At 36.2% G+C, this 15378-nt stretch overlaps 2 protein-coding genes across 2 annotated transcripts; both read right to left on the bottom strand.

The window, feature by feature from the left end:
* Positions 1 to 4135: 4135 nt before the first annotated feature.
* LOC106338609 (uncharacterized mitochondrial protein AtMg00810-like) lies at positions 4136 to 5044 on the bottom strand. Its single transcript, XM_013777547.1, has 2 exons — positions 4875 to 5044; positions 4136 to 4562 (listed from the first exon to the last, which is right to left on the bottom strand). The coding sequence occupies exons 1-2, from the start codon at positions 5042 to 5044 to the stop codon at positions 4136 to 4138; spliced, it is 597 nt and encodes a 198-aa protein (XP_013633001.1).
* A 7882-nt stretch (positions 5045 to 12926) lies between these two features.
* Positions 12927 to 15051, bottom strand: LOC106336987 (dof zinc finger protein DOF3.6). The gene is made up of 3 exons (XM_013775994.1): positions 14800 to 15051; positions 13317 to 14244; positions 12927 to 13197 (listed from the first exon to the last, which is right to left on the bottom strand). The coding sequence occupies exons 1-3, from the start codon at positions 14842 to 14844 to the stop codon at positions 13085 to 13087; spliced, it is 1086 nt and encodes a 361-aa protein (XP_013631448.1). The 5' UTR covers positions 14845 to 15051; the 3' UTR covers positions 12927 to 13084.
* Between the last annotated feature and the right edge of the window lie 327 nt (positions 15052 to 15378).

The raw sequence follows: 15378 nt of genomic DNA on the forward strand, positions 1-15378 counted from the left end.
AAAACCCATTTCAGTGTTTTTATAATGAAACTCCCAATTATGAGAAATTGCGTGTGTTTGGCTGTTTATGTTTTCCGTGGTTACGACCATATGCATCTCATAAGTTAGATTCAAGGTCTACACCATGTGTTTTTCTCGGTTACTCTCCATCGCAGAGTGTTTATTTCTGTTTAGACAGGACTACATCTAAGATATATACATCTCGTCATGTTTTGTTTCATGAAACTGTTTTTCCTTTTGCTATTTCTTCACCTCTACATGTGCAGGAACAAGCAGAACCTGCTGAAGAACACGCCTCCTCTTCACCATCAGTGACGCGCATTCCTTCGCCACAGGAAACTCCAACTCCTGCTCCACCACAAGCTCCGTCGTCTCAACCGCTAGTTCGATACACATCGGTGACATCAAGTCCAATACCACCACCGACAACTACTATACCAGCTTCTACTTCCACGTGCGACAAGTCAGGCAAATCATCCTCACCATCCCAACAAGATCAGGCTCAACCGATGGTTCCTCCAGACCCTGCTGCACCCACAAACCTATTCAGAAGCTGAACTTAAACACACAGCTCTCTCTCTTCCCTTAGATGCCATTCCAAAAACTGTTGCTGAATCTCTCAAAAGTCCTTACTGGCGCAAAGCCATGAGTGATGAAATAAATTCACATATTAAAAATCATACTTGGGATTTATCTAATATGTCTCCTGATTTCAATGTTGTAGGTTGCCGTTGGGTGTTCACAATCAAGCGCAGAGTAGATGGTTCCATAGAAAGATATAAAGCTCGCTTGGTTGCGAAAGGCTACACACAACAACAAGGAATAGATTATCAAGACACCTTCAGTCCTGTGGTGAAACCTGCAACAATTCGTATTGTTCTCAGCACTGCAGTCTCTAGAAACTGGCCATTGCGACAGCTCGACGTCAATAATGCGTTTCTACAAGGCACTCTCAATGAGGAGGTTTATATGACGCAACCTCCAGGATTTCAGGACAAAGATAATCCACATGCTGTCTGTAGATTACGCAAAGCAATATATGGTCTCAAACAAACCCCACGGGCATGGTACAATGAGTTACGGAACTTTCTACTTCAGTCCGGTTTCAAGAATTCTGTAGCGGACACATCTCTCTTCATTTATCATCAGGGAAAGACACTCCTCTACATGCTGGTGTACGTCGATGACATCATTATCACCGGCAATGATCCACCTGCCATATCCCGGTTTATCACTTCCCTTTCTACTCGCTTTTCCCTTAATGATTTGGGTGATTTATCATTTTTCTTAGGAATTGAAGTGCTAAGAACACACTCAGGATTATATCTCACACAATCTCGTTATGTTACATATTTGTTACACAAAGCAAAGATGACAAATGCAAAATCAGTAGCCACGCCGATGGAGTCAAATTCATCCCTCACTCTCAGCTCGGGGACACCACTGGAAGATGCAACCCAATATAGGATTATCGTCGGCAGTCTCCAATATTTATCCCTCACCAGGCCTGACATTTCCTATTCTGTCAACAAGTTATCTCAGTTTATGCACCGTCCAACAACAGAACATTGGACAGCAGTCAAGAGAATCTTACGATATCTAGCTGGAACACAGAAACATGGTCTCTTCTTTCGGTCACACAACAAGCCGGACCTTCATGCCTTTACGGATGTGGACTGGGCAGGCAACAAAGACGATTACACCTCTACTAGCGCGTATGTGGTTTACTTGGGAGGTCACCCCATAGCTTGGTCATCCAAGAAGCAAACCGGAGTTGCTAGGTCTTCTGCAGAGGCCGAGTATCGAGCCCTTGTTTCAACCACCACTGAGTTATGCTGGATTTCATCTCTACTTATGGAACTTGGTATTAAAGTCACCAGCCAACCGGTTATCTATTGCGATAACATAGGCGCCACCTACTTAGAAGCTAATTCGTTTTTTTCAATCAAGGATGAAACACATAGCGTTGGATTATCACTTTGTTCGCCAATTTGTACAGAGTGGTCAGCTTCGGGTCACACATGTTTCTTTTGCAGATCAGTTAGCTGATGCCCTTACCAAACCTCTTCCAAGAGCTCGGTTTCAAACTCTTTCTGTCAAGATAGGACTTTCTCCAAGCCGTCCATCTTGAGGGGGTGTGATAGAATATGGAAGGCAGACTAATCAAATCCCTAAACCATCGTCCACATTAACGTTTGTATATTCTCATTAACTTCTGTAGATACTAGTCTTGTTCATTACTCTGTTCTCTCTGTATATAAACAGAGCTTCATTGTCAATAATAATTATCATTCATACCATTATAATGAGAGAGAGAGAGAGAGAGAGAGAGAGAGATGGAGATTTAGATATTTAAGAGAGAGAAAGAGAGAATAATTTCATTAACTTGTAAATTTTGGTTTTAACACATATTTAAACTAATTTACATCTGGACATAATAATAAATACATACAACATGCAAGCTTCTTGAGTAAAGAGAGAAGACACAACTTCCAAAGTCATTTGCATGTCTCCAACGGTCGAATGGATACGTTTCTGTGGATGGATGACAGTGGAGATAGCTTGCTGGATGATTAAGCATGAATAGGTAGTTGTGGATGATTCTTCTTCTCAATACTCCCCCTCAAGCTTGAGCATAAGGAATGGTCAAGCTTGGAAAGTCATGAACACATTCCTCATTAAAACCTTAGTGTGCAAAACCCAGTGGGACAAAAACACACTAAGGAAAAAGAGTAGATGATTCATGACAAAGAGGATCATGATCTGGACAAGTCTATGAGTCCTAACCTTGGATGAATGGACTCACAAACTTTGGTGCTTGTTCCTTTGGTGAAGATGTCAACAAGTTGATCTTGACTCCTTGTGTAGCAAGGCAATATGATTAGTTGCTTCACAGCTTGTCTCACCTTGTGACAATCCACATCAATGTATTTTGTCCTCTCATGAAATACTGAGTTTGATGCTATATGAATAGCCGCCTGATTATCACAATGCATTGTGATTGGTGTTGTTGTCTCTATACCCAAATCTCCAAGCAAATTTCTGATCCAAATAAGTTCACTAGTGACCTTCCTCATTGATCTATACTCTGCTTCAGCACTTGAACATGAAACCACCTTTTGCTTCTTGCTCTTCCAAGTTACCAAGTTACCTCCAATGAAAGTGCAATAGCCTGTTGTAGACCTCATGTCCACTCTATCACCAGACCAATCTGCATCACAATATCCCATAATCTATGTGCTCTTGTTGCAGCCCATCCATACGCCTTTACCCGGAGTTTCTCTCAGATACCTCATGATCCTTTCCACCATATTCCAATGATGAACTTTAGGTGCTTGCATATGCTGGCTGACTGTTGGGGTCAAAAACGGTTACGACGAAGTTAATGTTTAGCTATCGGCGCTTTCCCCACGACGAGGAATGCGAAATTCCACTGTGTCCGGAATTCAGTAAAACGACCGGACAGTCTGAAGAAAGTCACTAGTGCTTATGCTCGGCGCGCCCCTTTCGACCGAACGATGGCTCATGACAGGGAACGACTTCTCGATAGGAGGAGTAATGGAACCATATCTCGCTGTCCACCATGCCGCATTTTCGACAGGATCTATCAACCAAGCTCAGGCCAAGCTCGATCGCTACGTAGCGACCGAGCACGTACGCGGCTCGGTCGTTACGTAGCGACCGAAATCTCCCAGAACGTCGATACAACACGAATCCATGCATTCTCGTCTACTCTTTAATGCTATCTCCCTTGAGCCATGGAAAACCCGTTCTTTGTTTCTCATCACTCGAAGTCATCAGTCAAACTTTACAATAAAAGCCGCGAGAAGTTTGTTTTTATCGAAGATACCGTAATAAACGTTTCGAGTCAAAGACGGCCCAAAGAGACCTACAACGTAGCTCGAAGCCCACTTAAGATTTCTTGACTGAAGACCCATAAGCCTTATGATGGTTTATGCTTGGTTCGTAAGGAAAGATAAATGTCAAGTGTCCGCGGATAAATGTAAAGTTTCCGAAGATAATCACGAAGATTGGGAAAATTGGAGTATCTCCATTTTTGAGCTATGGTTTTCTAATTTAAACGGAAATCGACAGTGCGAATTTCGGTTCTCACACTGACTTGATTCACAGCAAATCAGATCTCTGGTCTTGTAATGGTTAGATAAATCAGCTTCCCAACCATTCTCCTATAGAGTTTGAAGTCTCCAAATGGCTTATCTTCAGTCCCTCCCTCACACAAGGCTTTGTATCCTTCTTCAAGAGGTGTCTTAGCTATTCTTTCTCCAAGCTTTCCTGTTTCATTTAAAAGATCAAGCGTGTACTTTCCTTGAGATAAGAAAAGTCCATCTTTAGAGCGGCACATTTCTATCCCTAGAAAGTACTCCAGCTCACTCAAATCTTTAATATCAAAAGTAGGCTTAAGAAAAGCTTTGGTTGAGATGATACCATCCTTGTCACTTCCTGTGATGATAATATCATCTACATAAATCAGAATCACCACAATTCCTTGCTTGTTTGTGAGGGTGAAGAGTGTATGATCAGCTTCAAATTTTATAAACCCTCTTCCATTGAGAGTTGTACTCAGCTTGTGATACCAAGCTCTTGGTGATTGTTTCAATCCATAGATAGCCTTCTTCAATCTAAGGACGTTCCCTGGTTTTACAAAGTCTTCCATTCCCGGAGGTGGCCTCATATAAACCTCATCCTCTAATTCTCCTTGAAGAAAAGCATTCTTGACATCCATCTGCCATAAATCCCACTCCAAATTGACTGCTAAGGAGAGTAGAATTCTTATGGTGTGGAGCTTAGCTCTTGGTGCAAAAGTTTCCAGATAGTCTTCTCCATAGACTTGAGTGTATCCTCTTGCAACTAGCCTTGTCTTCTTCCTCTCTTGTTTCCCATTAGCTAGATACTTGATAGTGAAGAGTAGGCGACTTGTTACTGCTTTCTTTCCTTTGGGAAGCTCAGTTTCATACCAAGTATCATTCTTGATCATGGCACCGATTTCATCTCCAACTGACTCTCTCCACTCATCTAGCTCCATTGCCTATTCATAAGTCTTTGTAATGTACTCTTGATCCAGATTACTGATAAAGACTACATGCTCTTGAGGGTAACTCGCCAAAGAACAGGTTGCTTGGATAGGATGAGCCATTGCATTGTTGTTGAAGTATACTTTTGTGTCAACCCACTTGGATGGTTTCTTCACCCTAGTGCTTCTTCTCAAAGGTTGAATCTTTTGTTGCATTCCATATTGATCATGGACATCTGAATCGTGGATAGCTTCTTCGTGGATAACTTCTTCGCGGATAATTGAATCATGGATAGCTGCTTCTTCGTGGATAGCTTCCTCATGAATAACTTGCAAATTAGGTTGATTTCTCCCTTCATGATCAGGATGGACTGTTTATGCTACTGGTGCAACTTCATCAACAACTGGTGCAGCTTCATCAACAACATGAGGTGTAGGTGAAGTGCTCGGTACCCTATTTGTTTGAGGCTGACTGATGCCTAGGCTTTCCAGAATGATTCTCAAGTTGTTTGCCCTATCTGAAGGTCCTTGTGAGAGATCCTGAAGGCTTTCCCAACTCTTCTCATCATAGTACCATTTTGATTCCACAAACTTCACATCCCTTGAGACACGAACCCTTCTTGACTCTGGATCATAGCACTTATATCCCTTATGAGTTGGAGAGTAACCAATGAACATAGCCTTTGAGCTTTTAGCATCAAGCTTGTTCATCTGCTCCCCTGGTATCAACACAAAACAGAGGCACCCAAATACACGCAAGTGGTCCAAAGATGATTTGGTCTTGTTTAAGACCTCAAATGGAGACAGGTCATTGAGGACTTTAGTTGGAGTCCTATTGATAAGATAAGTAGCAGACATCACAGCATCACTCCAGAATCTTTTTGGAACATTTGTGTGGAACGTCATTGATCTTGCTACCTCCATCAAGTGTCTGTTCTCCCTCTCAGCAACTCCATTCTGTTGAGGAGTGTAAGGACAACTTGTATGGTGAGTAATCCCATGTTGAGCAAGATATTGCTTGAATGCCTGACTTTTATACTCTCCACCATTATCAGACCTTAGAATTTTCATCTTGGCATTGAAATGGTTGCAGATATGGGTCTGGAAATTCTTGAAAGCATCCAACACCCTGTCCTTAGACTGAATCCGTGTCACCCAAGTGTATTTGGACTTCTCATCAATGAAGGTGACAAAGTATTTGTGGTTCTCGCAGGACACACGGAGCAGTCCATACATCAGAGTGAACAAGGTCAAAACATCTTTCATAGATGGTGCTAGACTGTGGGAAGACTGTTCTACAATGTTTCCCCAATATGCAAGCTTCACAATCATCATTCTTGAAGACTGCACTTGGAAGCATCAGGTTTAGGGCTCTGGTATGAGGATGCCCCAGCCTAGCATGCCATAATGTGCTATCAACTCCGTTGTAGGTACTCACCAAACAGTGAGAAGTAGATGGTCCAGATACCCCGGTCTTCTGAAGATGATAGAGATCATTGTGAATGTACCCTTTTCCCATCACATGGCCTGTCTTTAAGTCTTGAAATTCAACCTCATCTGGTCTGAAGACAACCTGACAACTAAGATCACCTTCCTCACTGATAGCAGATTTGATGTAAACTGAGGCATATACAAGGCAGTTGATTCCCTATCAAACAACCTACGGTTCCCTATCCCTTCTATCTTAACCTTTTCACCATTTGCTATAAGAACATTCCCTGAGGCAGGCTGGACATCACTAATCAAGTTCCTATCACTAATCATGTGATGGCTTGCTCCTGAATCTTTAATGATAGGTTTAGAGTCAAGAGAGTGTGTATCAGCCTTCTTGGATGAAATAAAGGCTTTGATAAAGGAATGTAGGTCGCTCATGGTCGCATGACCATCAGTGTTGGCTGCCCTATCAATACTTCTCCACGTTCCTCCTTCATTTGAACCACCATTGACAGATGAATACATGGTTTTTCCTTGAATTGATGGATGCTCAAACACCTTGATTACACTCTTGGCGAGATTCAAATCACTTCTTCTTCGCATATTGCGATTCTTATGTTGTTCCTTAGCCTTCTTGTACTCTGGAACCAACACCATGTTTGAGTTCTCCCTCATAGAGAGATGTGGACCAGTGGACAATAGACTGTTCCTACTGGTTTTAAGACAGACTGGACTTTGATGAATCATTTCCGGATATGGCTGAAGCTATCTTGAGTTCCAGAGAATAAGGTAAACTCCTCTACTTTGAGAAAGAAATAGGTTTGCAGAAGCTTTTAAGAGGTTCAGGAGCTTAGAGCTTTGATACCATGAAAGAATATGAGATGTAGTAGGAGTTTAGTTTCTGGAGAATGAAGAACATGAAGAACATGAGAGAGAGAGAGAGAGAGAGATATTTAAGAGAGAGAAGGAGAGAATGATTTTCTTAACTTGTAAATTTTTGTTACAAAACATATTTAAACTAATTTAAATCTGAACATAATAATAAATACATACAACATGCAAGCTTCTTGAGTAAAGAGATAATGCACAACTTCCAAAGTCATTTGCATGTCTCCAACGGTCGAATGTATACATGTCTGTGGATGGATGACAGTAGAGATAGCTTGCTGGATGATTAAGCATGAATAGGTAGTTCTGGATGATTTTTCTTCTCAATAATACAGAAAAACGGGAAAATAGTGAAATTTTCTCAATATGGTATTCTCTCTCGTTGCTCAAAAAAAAAGTATTCTCTCTCTTTTTTTTGTAAGCTAATATTCTCTTTCTCTCTCGAAATAAGTTGTATAAGTGAGTATATAATATTCTCTATCTCTCTTTTTTGACAAATAATATTCTCTATCTCTCTCTCGAAATAAGTTGTATAAGTGAATTTTCTGACTACAGTATGAACCTATATATGTTCTGCTGTTGATCATAGATCTGCGTGTTGGTCTTGTGTTAGTTTTGTCCCATGCGACAAAAAATTCCAGAATTCCATGAGACAAAAAATCTTGCATTGTTTTTGTGCTCACACAGTACACTTCTTTCTTTATTCGTCGTCTTTCTTTTTTTTTTTTTTTCCTAGGTAAATTAAATTGTATAGGTTGAACTTTTTATAGTGACTGGACTCACTCCGAAGGGCCACCTCGTCAGAAATCTCCGTAGGAATTTTTTAGCTAATCCAGTACCACCCTGCTTTCCCCGGGTATCGAATTAGCGACTTCGGGTAGTCATGTGTGAAAAACGTTCAGTACTGCCGCTAGACCACCTGACGTTCTCAAAAAACTGTATAGGTTAAACTTTTTATAGTGACTGGGCTCACCCCGAAGGGCCACCTCTTCTTCTTCTTCTCCTAGCGTCTTGATAATACTTAAGAATGCACTCGACTCTTACATGCAACTCTTTATATTATGACCTCCACATTTTTGGTAGTCCTTCGGTCGGTGGAATCTAATTTCGTTAGATGACAGATATTTTATTTCTGGAAGGTTTATCAAATTTTGCAATTCTGATCCTAAAATAACCATGAATTTTTAATTACATGATTTTCTTTTTATTACGTCACATGCATATTCTAAACTCTTTGGCATTAAGCAAGTTTAACTGTAGTTTTTTTAACCGTGAGTACCTAGGTTGCATGGAAGTGGAAAACAGATACACAGAAACGAAAAGTTTCGAAACGTGGAAACGTGATTTTTGAATTTTGTTTGCTTTGGAAATGTTTTAGAAACGTCTTTAAGTATAAATAAATAAATATATATATATATATATAATATGTGAATTCATTTTACTATGTTTAGTATATCTAAGAACACAAAAACCCAATGCTAAATGCAGAAGCGTATAATAAATAGATATGAACATCATGAGCTGTCCCGCAATAAAACCATAAACAATACTCCCTCCGTTCCTAAAAGATGTATGTTCTGGAAAAAAAATTTGTTTCAAAAAGATACATTTTTTACTTTTTCAATGTATGAGTTTATGAAAACTTGTAAGTTTCAAAAAAATTAATGGTGTTTATTGAATTTCTATTGGCTAAAAGTTATGAAAAATTGTTATTCACAAAAAACAATGCATATTGAATGAGTTTTCTTAATATATGTGAAAAGTCTAGAATATGCATCTTTTAAAAACAGAGGGAGTAATAGACATTCTATTTAATCATACCAATATGAAATAAGTCATCATTAAACATCAAAGTCATACAAAATCAAAATAACAAAATCTGAATAATTGAATATTAAATAATTTAATTAAAGATAAAAATCATAACATCAAGTCAAAGATCACGAACATCATCTTTAATCTCATCTTCATTAGCTCCATCAAACATGATTGCTTCCAACTCAGGTTTATTAAGAGAAAGATCCTCAAACAACTCAAAGTCTCCCAAGATTAATCTCATACATTGAATCAAATTGATCACTTCTAACATCCCACATATGATTGGGACTATCCTTGTCTGAAAGAACATAGAAGATGAAGATTATTATGCACAAATACCAAAACAGAATCACGAGTTTCCAAAATAGAAACGTAAGTTTCCATCACGTTTTCAATATGAGATTTTCAAGAAACAAGTTTTTAATAAGTTTCCGCGAGATTCTGATTCCGAAACGTTTCCGAAAAAAACGGACCTTCGGCCAAGATTCCATGCAACGTAGGTGAGTACTGCAGTACATGCAGCCACTTTTGCAGCCACTTTCGTCATCAGTTTTTTTTTTAATTGTAATTGACACTTTCGTCATCAGTTTAGCTTTTGATTCACCAAGATTCTATTTTATTTCATACGTGATGCTCAAAAAAAAAAAAAAAAAAAAATATATATATATATATATTTTTTTTTTTTTGTTCTGAAAACAAAATTTGGTCTGATCATATGATCGGATATGATTGTTACCATATTATTTATATTGCTATGTATTAAAGTTGTTATGCTATAATAGCATATTAGATTTTGACTTGAACATCTGTGCGGGTATTTATTCTTACAGTTATATATATATCAATATTTTTATATAATTTAGTGTATTTGATTTACATTTATCGGTATTAAATATTTGTTTAATATAACATTTATACAACAAAGTTTTTATTTCTATGAGTAATTTAATTTTATTTATCTATTGAACTGTCAATTAGATTAGTGTTTATAATTTATTTTAGTAGATTCGCATTGGCATATAGTTGTATAACATATGCATGAAATAACATATTTAAACAGACATTTTTATTAATATCTTTTAAAAATTGATTATTTACATGGATTTGTAAAGTTTTATTTATTAGTAATAAATATTAAGGAATATTCTATGATACTATAAAGAATATTGTGTTGAACAATTATCTCATCTGCTTAAGGTGAAACATATAGGTAATGAAAGATTATAAGTGAACTTAAGAAACTTTCATTTACAATAATATTTAGGGACTATTCGTTATTAGCTAAAAATCAATAGAAATATGAACTCCATATAAAATATGTTATAAGTTATGTTATATCAGAAAAATTAAGTTAATTGATTTATTATTTCAGTTATATATAAATCTATGTAGGATTTATATTCGTCTATTTGACACATCGTACATTTATCATAGTTTCAAATTGGGCCAATGGGTATGTCTCGTAAATGTAATTAATAGGCCCAATATGATAAGAAATATTAGATTATGTCGAATTGGTTATGTAACACTATGAGATCATATATAGTTTTTGGAAAGTTTACGTATAAGATTTATAAAAGGTATCTAAGTTATTTTCATTTTTACTATCGGTTCTATTATTAATTAATGTATACCATAGTGTGTTTGGAAAGAATACATAACTGCATTAAAATTTGATATATTATGGTATTACTATAAGACTATTATGATTTCTGATTTTTTTATGAGTTTTTCTTATAAGAATTAAAAGATTTGTAGCTTTTTACGTTTTTGGTAGAGCTAAATTTTAGGAAACAGGGTGTTATACATTAACCATGTCATAAATAATATGAATATTTTTAGGAAGTAAAGAATATTGTGACAATTACAATCATAAAATTGTGATTTCTAGTTTTATTTATTAGATTTTCTTGTGGAAACTAAAATATTTGGAGCCTTTTACAGTTGTGGTAGAGCTAAATTTTAGAAAATGGAGAGCTATACATTAATCATATTATAACTATTAAGAATACTTTAGGAAGTAAAGAATATTCTGAAAATTTAATCGTTAAATTTTGTTTTTATAATATCTCCTATATATTCTGTGGAATTTATGAAGTTTCTGAGTAATTTTTTTCAAAATGTACGTTTATTTTAAGAACCATTGGTTATACTAAGCAAAATGAGAGACTAAAATCTATTTACTTCCAAGCTTAAAACATATGATATTTAATATCTATGGTTTAAACATGAAATTAGTATACCCATAAACCAATATTCTTGACATGTTAACAGATGTATCTAAAAAACTGAAACACAAATCAACCACCAATTCAATGAAACATTAACACAATTTACGAAATCACCAATTCAATGAAACACTAATACTAATTTACGAAAAGCCGACAACCTATAAATGGTGTTAGATTTTTCACACCATTTTTTTTTGGTATGAGAACAATAACGAACAACTCTATTATTTTGTTGTACATTATAGATGCAATAAACTTAAAGTCATGGTTATTTATACAGTGTGATCATGTCGAGAATTGTAATATATAGACAGAAGACAAAAACGATTTGCTTGATAAATATGGTTAATTCATTAGGAAGTTTATATATTACACTCAAGTCCGGGGTTCGAATCCCAGACTATGCAATTTACTGCAGATTACAGGAAATCCAGGTTTCAAGTCCCGGAGAGAGCGATTTATTAAACAATTATGCATACTACGGAAGAAATGCTTATAAGAGATCTTCAACATGGTGCAAGTAAATCTTGTCAGACGTGGATCTTCATAGGACGGCTCAGGTGATCCAGTTAGGCATAAGTCTTCATAAGGCAGGTAGTATTGTCGGTTGTCGAATCATCTATGTAATAATTCTCATATCATAATTGTAAGATCATAATAAATCAGCGTTAAAATATAAAAATATGGTAATGTCATATTAGAAAGTTTAATGAGATACCTACATAGAAGGCATGTTATATTTAACGGAAAATATATAATTGGTTTGATTATTATTAGGGTTTATGATTCATTTTAATGTCAGTGGCAGTCCTTTGTAAATATTTAGGAAATGTCAAGGTTAAGTTCTAATTGTACTTCTGTTTTTATAGATTAGATTAGCAGTTTTGTTAAAGTTTTTTTCAATTAAATAAAATGGATACATCTTCTTAAAACCAGGCTCTGCTTCGAATTCTAATAGCATGTTTTCTTTCGGTGAACCTACATATTTAATTGTTCTAGTGAAAACTTCGTTCTTAACTTGTAAATCATATAAAAGCAATGCTTAAAACAAAACTGATAATAAAAATTCGTAAGCTTTTTTTTTAAATGCAAACCAATTAAATTGCGTTTCACAATTTAGTCCAATATTTTACACTGGATCCTTTCCATGAGTAAGATAACAAAGGGAGTTTCTTTTTTTTTTAAGTCAAACAAAGGGAGTTTCTATTTTTCTTCTTTCAAATGTTTTTCTATGAAAAAAAAAGAAAAAGGAAAAAGACAACATTTTTTAAGAATTAAAAAAGAATCAGAATATAAGTTGGACCAAAGAAGTATATCATCTCCTCAAATATATAAGCACTAATGGAAGAGTCGTCTCTCAATTAGCATATCTATATTCGACATTACTTATTTTGATCATGAAATTCAACTCACTTCCGTTTGACATATATATTACATGCTCTATATACATCAACTGAGAATTCCATAGATTTTTCTTTTTAATGAGCATTTGATAGATTATTCAATGAACACACACAAACAAAAATCCATTAATACCAATTCCTTAATTCATACATAACCCACACATTTATATATAGCCAATAAAACCAATAATGATAATAAAAACATAATATCACCAGCAGCCAACCAATTAACATACTCTCACACTTTTAAGATCGTCTAAAAGATCAAAACGATAAACTTATAACCATACCTTTCCGTTGATCCCCAAAAATAGCCTTGGATCATGTATATAATAGCTCCATGGTTTGATATTTCCCCAGTAATATATATAACTCCCATCACAAGGGATCCCTATACAACCCAACCAACAAAAGAATCATCAAGACTAGAGCTGAGTACTTAGAATGACAGATGACCTGTTGAGTTGTTGGAGGTGAAACCGGTCCAAGAACTATTAATGCTACTATTACCTCCCCATGATGTGTATTCATCATTCCCTGAGGGGTTTATGTTAATATTCCCCAAAAAGTTTCTAGATAAATTATTCACTCCGTTCCCATCCTTATCAAGATCCTGATCATTCTCTTCCGCCTTCACATTTCTAGGTTGTTCCATATCCATAAAGGGTTTAGACCTTAGCTGATTAGAATAATCACTACTCTCTTGTAGAGGATCAGCTTGGTTAACACCTTCATTGCCGTCTAGTAATGGATACAACGAATTTGAAGATTGATCCAACCCTGAAGTGTTGCTCAAGAAAGGGAATTGCTGAGATTGTTGTAATGAAGACATTCTCCATGGATCCAACATCCCACCACTAGAACTCATCCCACTCATCTGAATACCGCTGAAATCCAATCCAATGTTGCTAGAGTTGTAACCTCCATGGCTTTGGAACGGAGGCAATATAGGCAAGTTGGAAGTAAACCCTGGGGCTTGACCGTAGCTAAGAAACTTGCTAGGGTTTGAGTAACTTGGGTTACAAGAAAGCGATGAACTAGTATTATTGTTATCAGCTGACACCACGACCGTGGATTTCGATCTCCCACCACCATTGGACTTGCTTCTCTTGTTCCTCCGGAAGCCTCCTCCAACAGGCACATTCCTCAGTGCACCACCACGTGTCCAATAACGGCGACATGTCTTGCAGAAATGGCGAGGCTGAGTAAGGTTGTAGTTGTTGAAGTAACAAAACTTTGTATTGGTGGAGTCACACCTAGGGCACTTTAGAGCTGCTTCAGGCAATGGGATTTTAGCGATCCGAGCGCGTTCCACCATTGAATCCACCCTGGCTTGGCTTGAGCCAGCCTGAGAAGCCGGGGGTGATGAGAACTGTGGTAAATTGAAATTAGGGTTCTGGTAAGAAGTGACACGGTCTTGCTGTTGTGTGTTACCTTGCTGCATATTAGCATAATACTAAGTTCTTAGGAATGTGATGAAGTAAAAACGCTTTTTAAAGAAACGACTTGAGCTTGAAACGTTGTTCGGAGACAAAAAAATATATACAATGAGAAAATGTGCAGATTTATAATATCTTTTCAACAAAGCTGCAGAAAGAAGATGGATTGTTAACTCAAACTAAAGTTATAGTAACTTTTATATATGATTTTTGTATAATATATCCAATGGCTGAAAAAGAAAAAGGTAAATGATAATACAAAGAAAAACTCATCCTATAATAGAATTAATTGGAACAAACAAAGACTTGCGTCTTGAAATTAATAAAAGGGCAAATAAATCATCATTATATAGTTCATAGCATATTCGAAAAGATAAGAAAAGGTTTTATCAATTAAGGAATATCTATAAGTATATACGGCGTCCACAAAGAAGAAGAAGCAAACAAGCTAGCAATTTTGTCAAAGAAAAAACTCATATATATATGTGTGTGATCGAACTTGGAGCAAAATATAAACGGATCAAGAAACATATACAGTATCCTAGATTCATTACCTGCTGCCAGTTGTGTGAATTAACTGGAAGAGAAGAGAAATCCATCTTTGAAATGAGCTTGAAATGCTTTTTTAGGTTGCATATATGGTGGAAAATCACATCACATAAGAAAGAATTGATCCACGGGGAGAGAGGGAGAGGGAGAGAGATTGGAAGAGAGAAGGGAGGAGCTGAATGAGATAAAAAGAAGAGAATAAGTTTCCTTAGTTAATATATATAAATCTCTTTTTCCTATATCTATTCTCTTTTTTCCCCTTTCAGTGTTCATCATTCTCTTTAAGCTCTTGTTTCTTTTTGTTTTTCAACAAAAACCTTCTTATTTATTGCTAACCTTTTTTGGAATTAAGTGTTGATTAGAACAAGTTTTACTTTACTTATTTTTCCAAGTCAGTCATCTGTTGGGTCATTTTTCTTGTTTGTATCTCTATATATATTAATCAAATATGAATTGCTTCATGCATAAAATAGTTATCTTCAATATGTTTAAATATTTATTGTATGAACGTGATAATTGTGCCTATACTATATGAAATTGTATATACATCATGTAGGTTTAAATTCGAATAGAGACCCAAAAAT

Source organism: Brassica oleracea, chromosome C4 (genome assembly GCF_000695525.1).
Source record: "Brassica oleracea var. oleracea cultivar TO1000 chromosome C4, BOL, whole genome shotgun sequence".
Taxonomy (NCBI): domain Eukaryota; kingdom Viridiplantae; phylum Streptophyta; class Magnoliopsida; order Brassicales; family Brassicaceae; genus Brassica; species Brassica oleracea.

Coding starts and splice junctions, on each gene's coding strand:
- LOC106338609 (XM_013777547.1), bottom strand. CDS start 5,044: ATGGAGCTAGATGAGTGGAGAGAGTCAGTTGGAGATGAAATCGGTGCC. Junction 4,563..4,874: donor CAAGAGAGGAAGAAGACAAG/GCTAGTTGCAAG, acceptor TCTCAATGGAAG/AGGGTTTATAAAATTTGAAG.
- LOC106336987 (XM_013775994.1), bottom strand. CDS start 14,844: ATGGATTTCTCTTCTCTTCCAGTTAATTCACACAACTGGCAGCAG. Junction 14,245..14,799: donor ATTCACACAACTGGCAGCAG/GTAATGAATCTA, acceptor GCTAATATGCAG/CAAGGTAACACACAACAGCA. Junction 13,198..13,316: donor TGAATACACATCATGGGGAG/GTAATAGTAGCA, acceptor TGGGTTGTATAG/GGATCCCTTGTGATGGGAGT.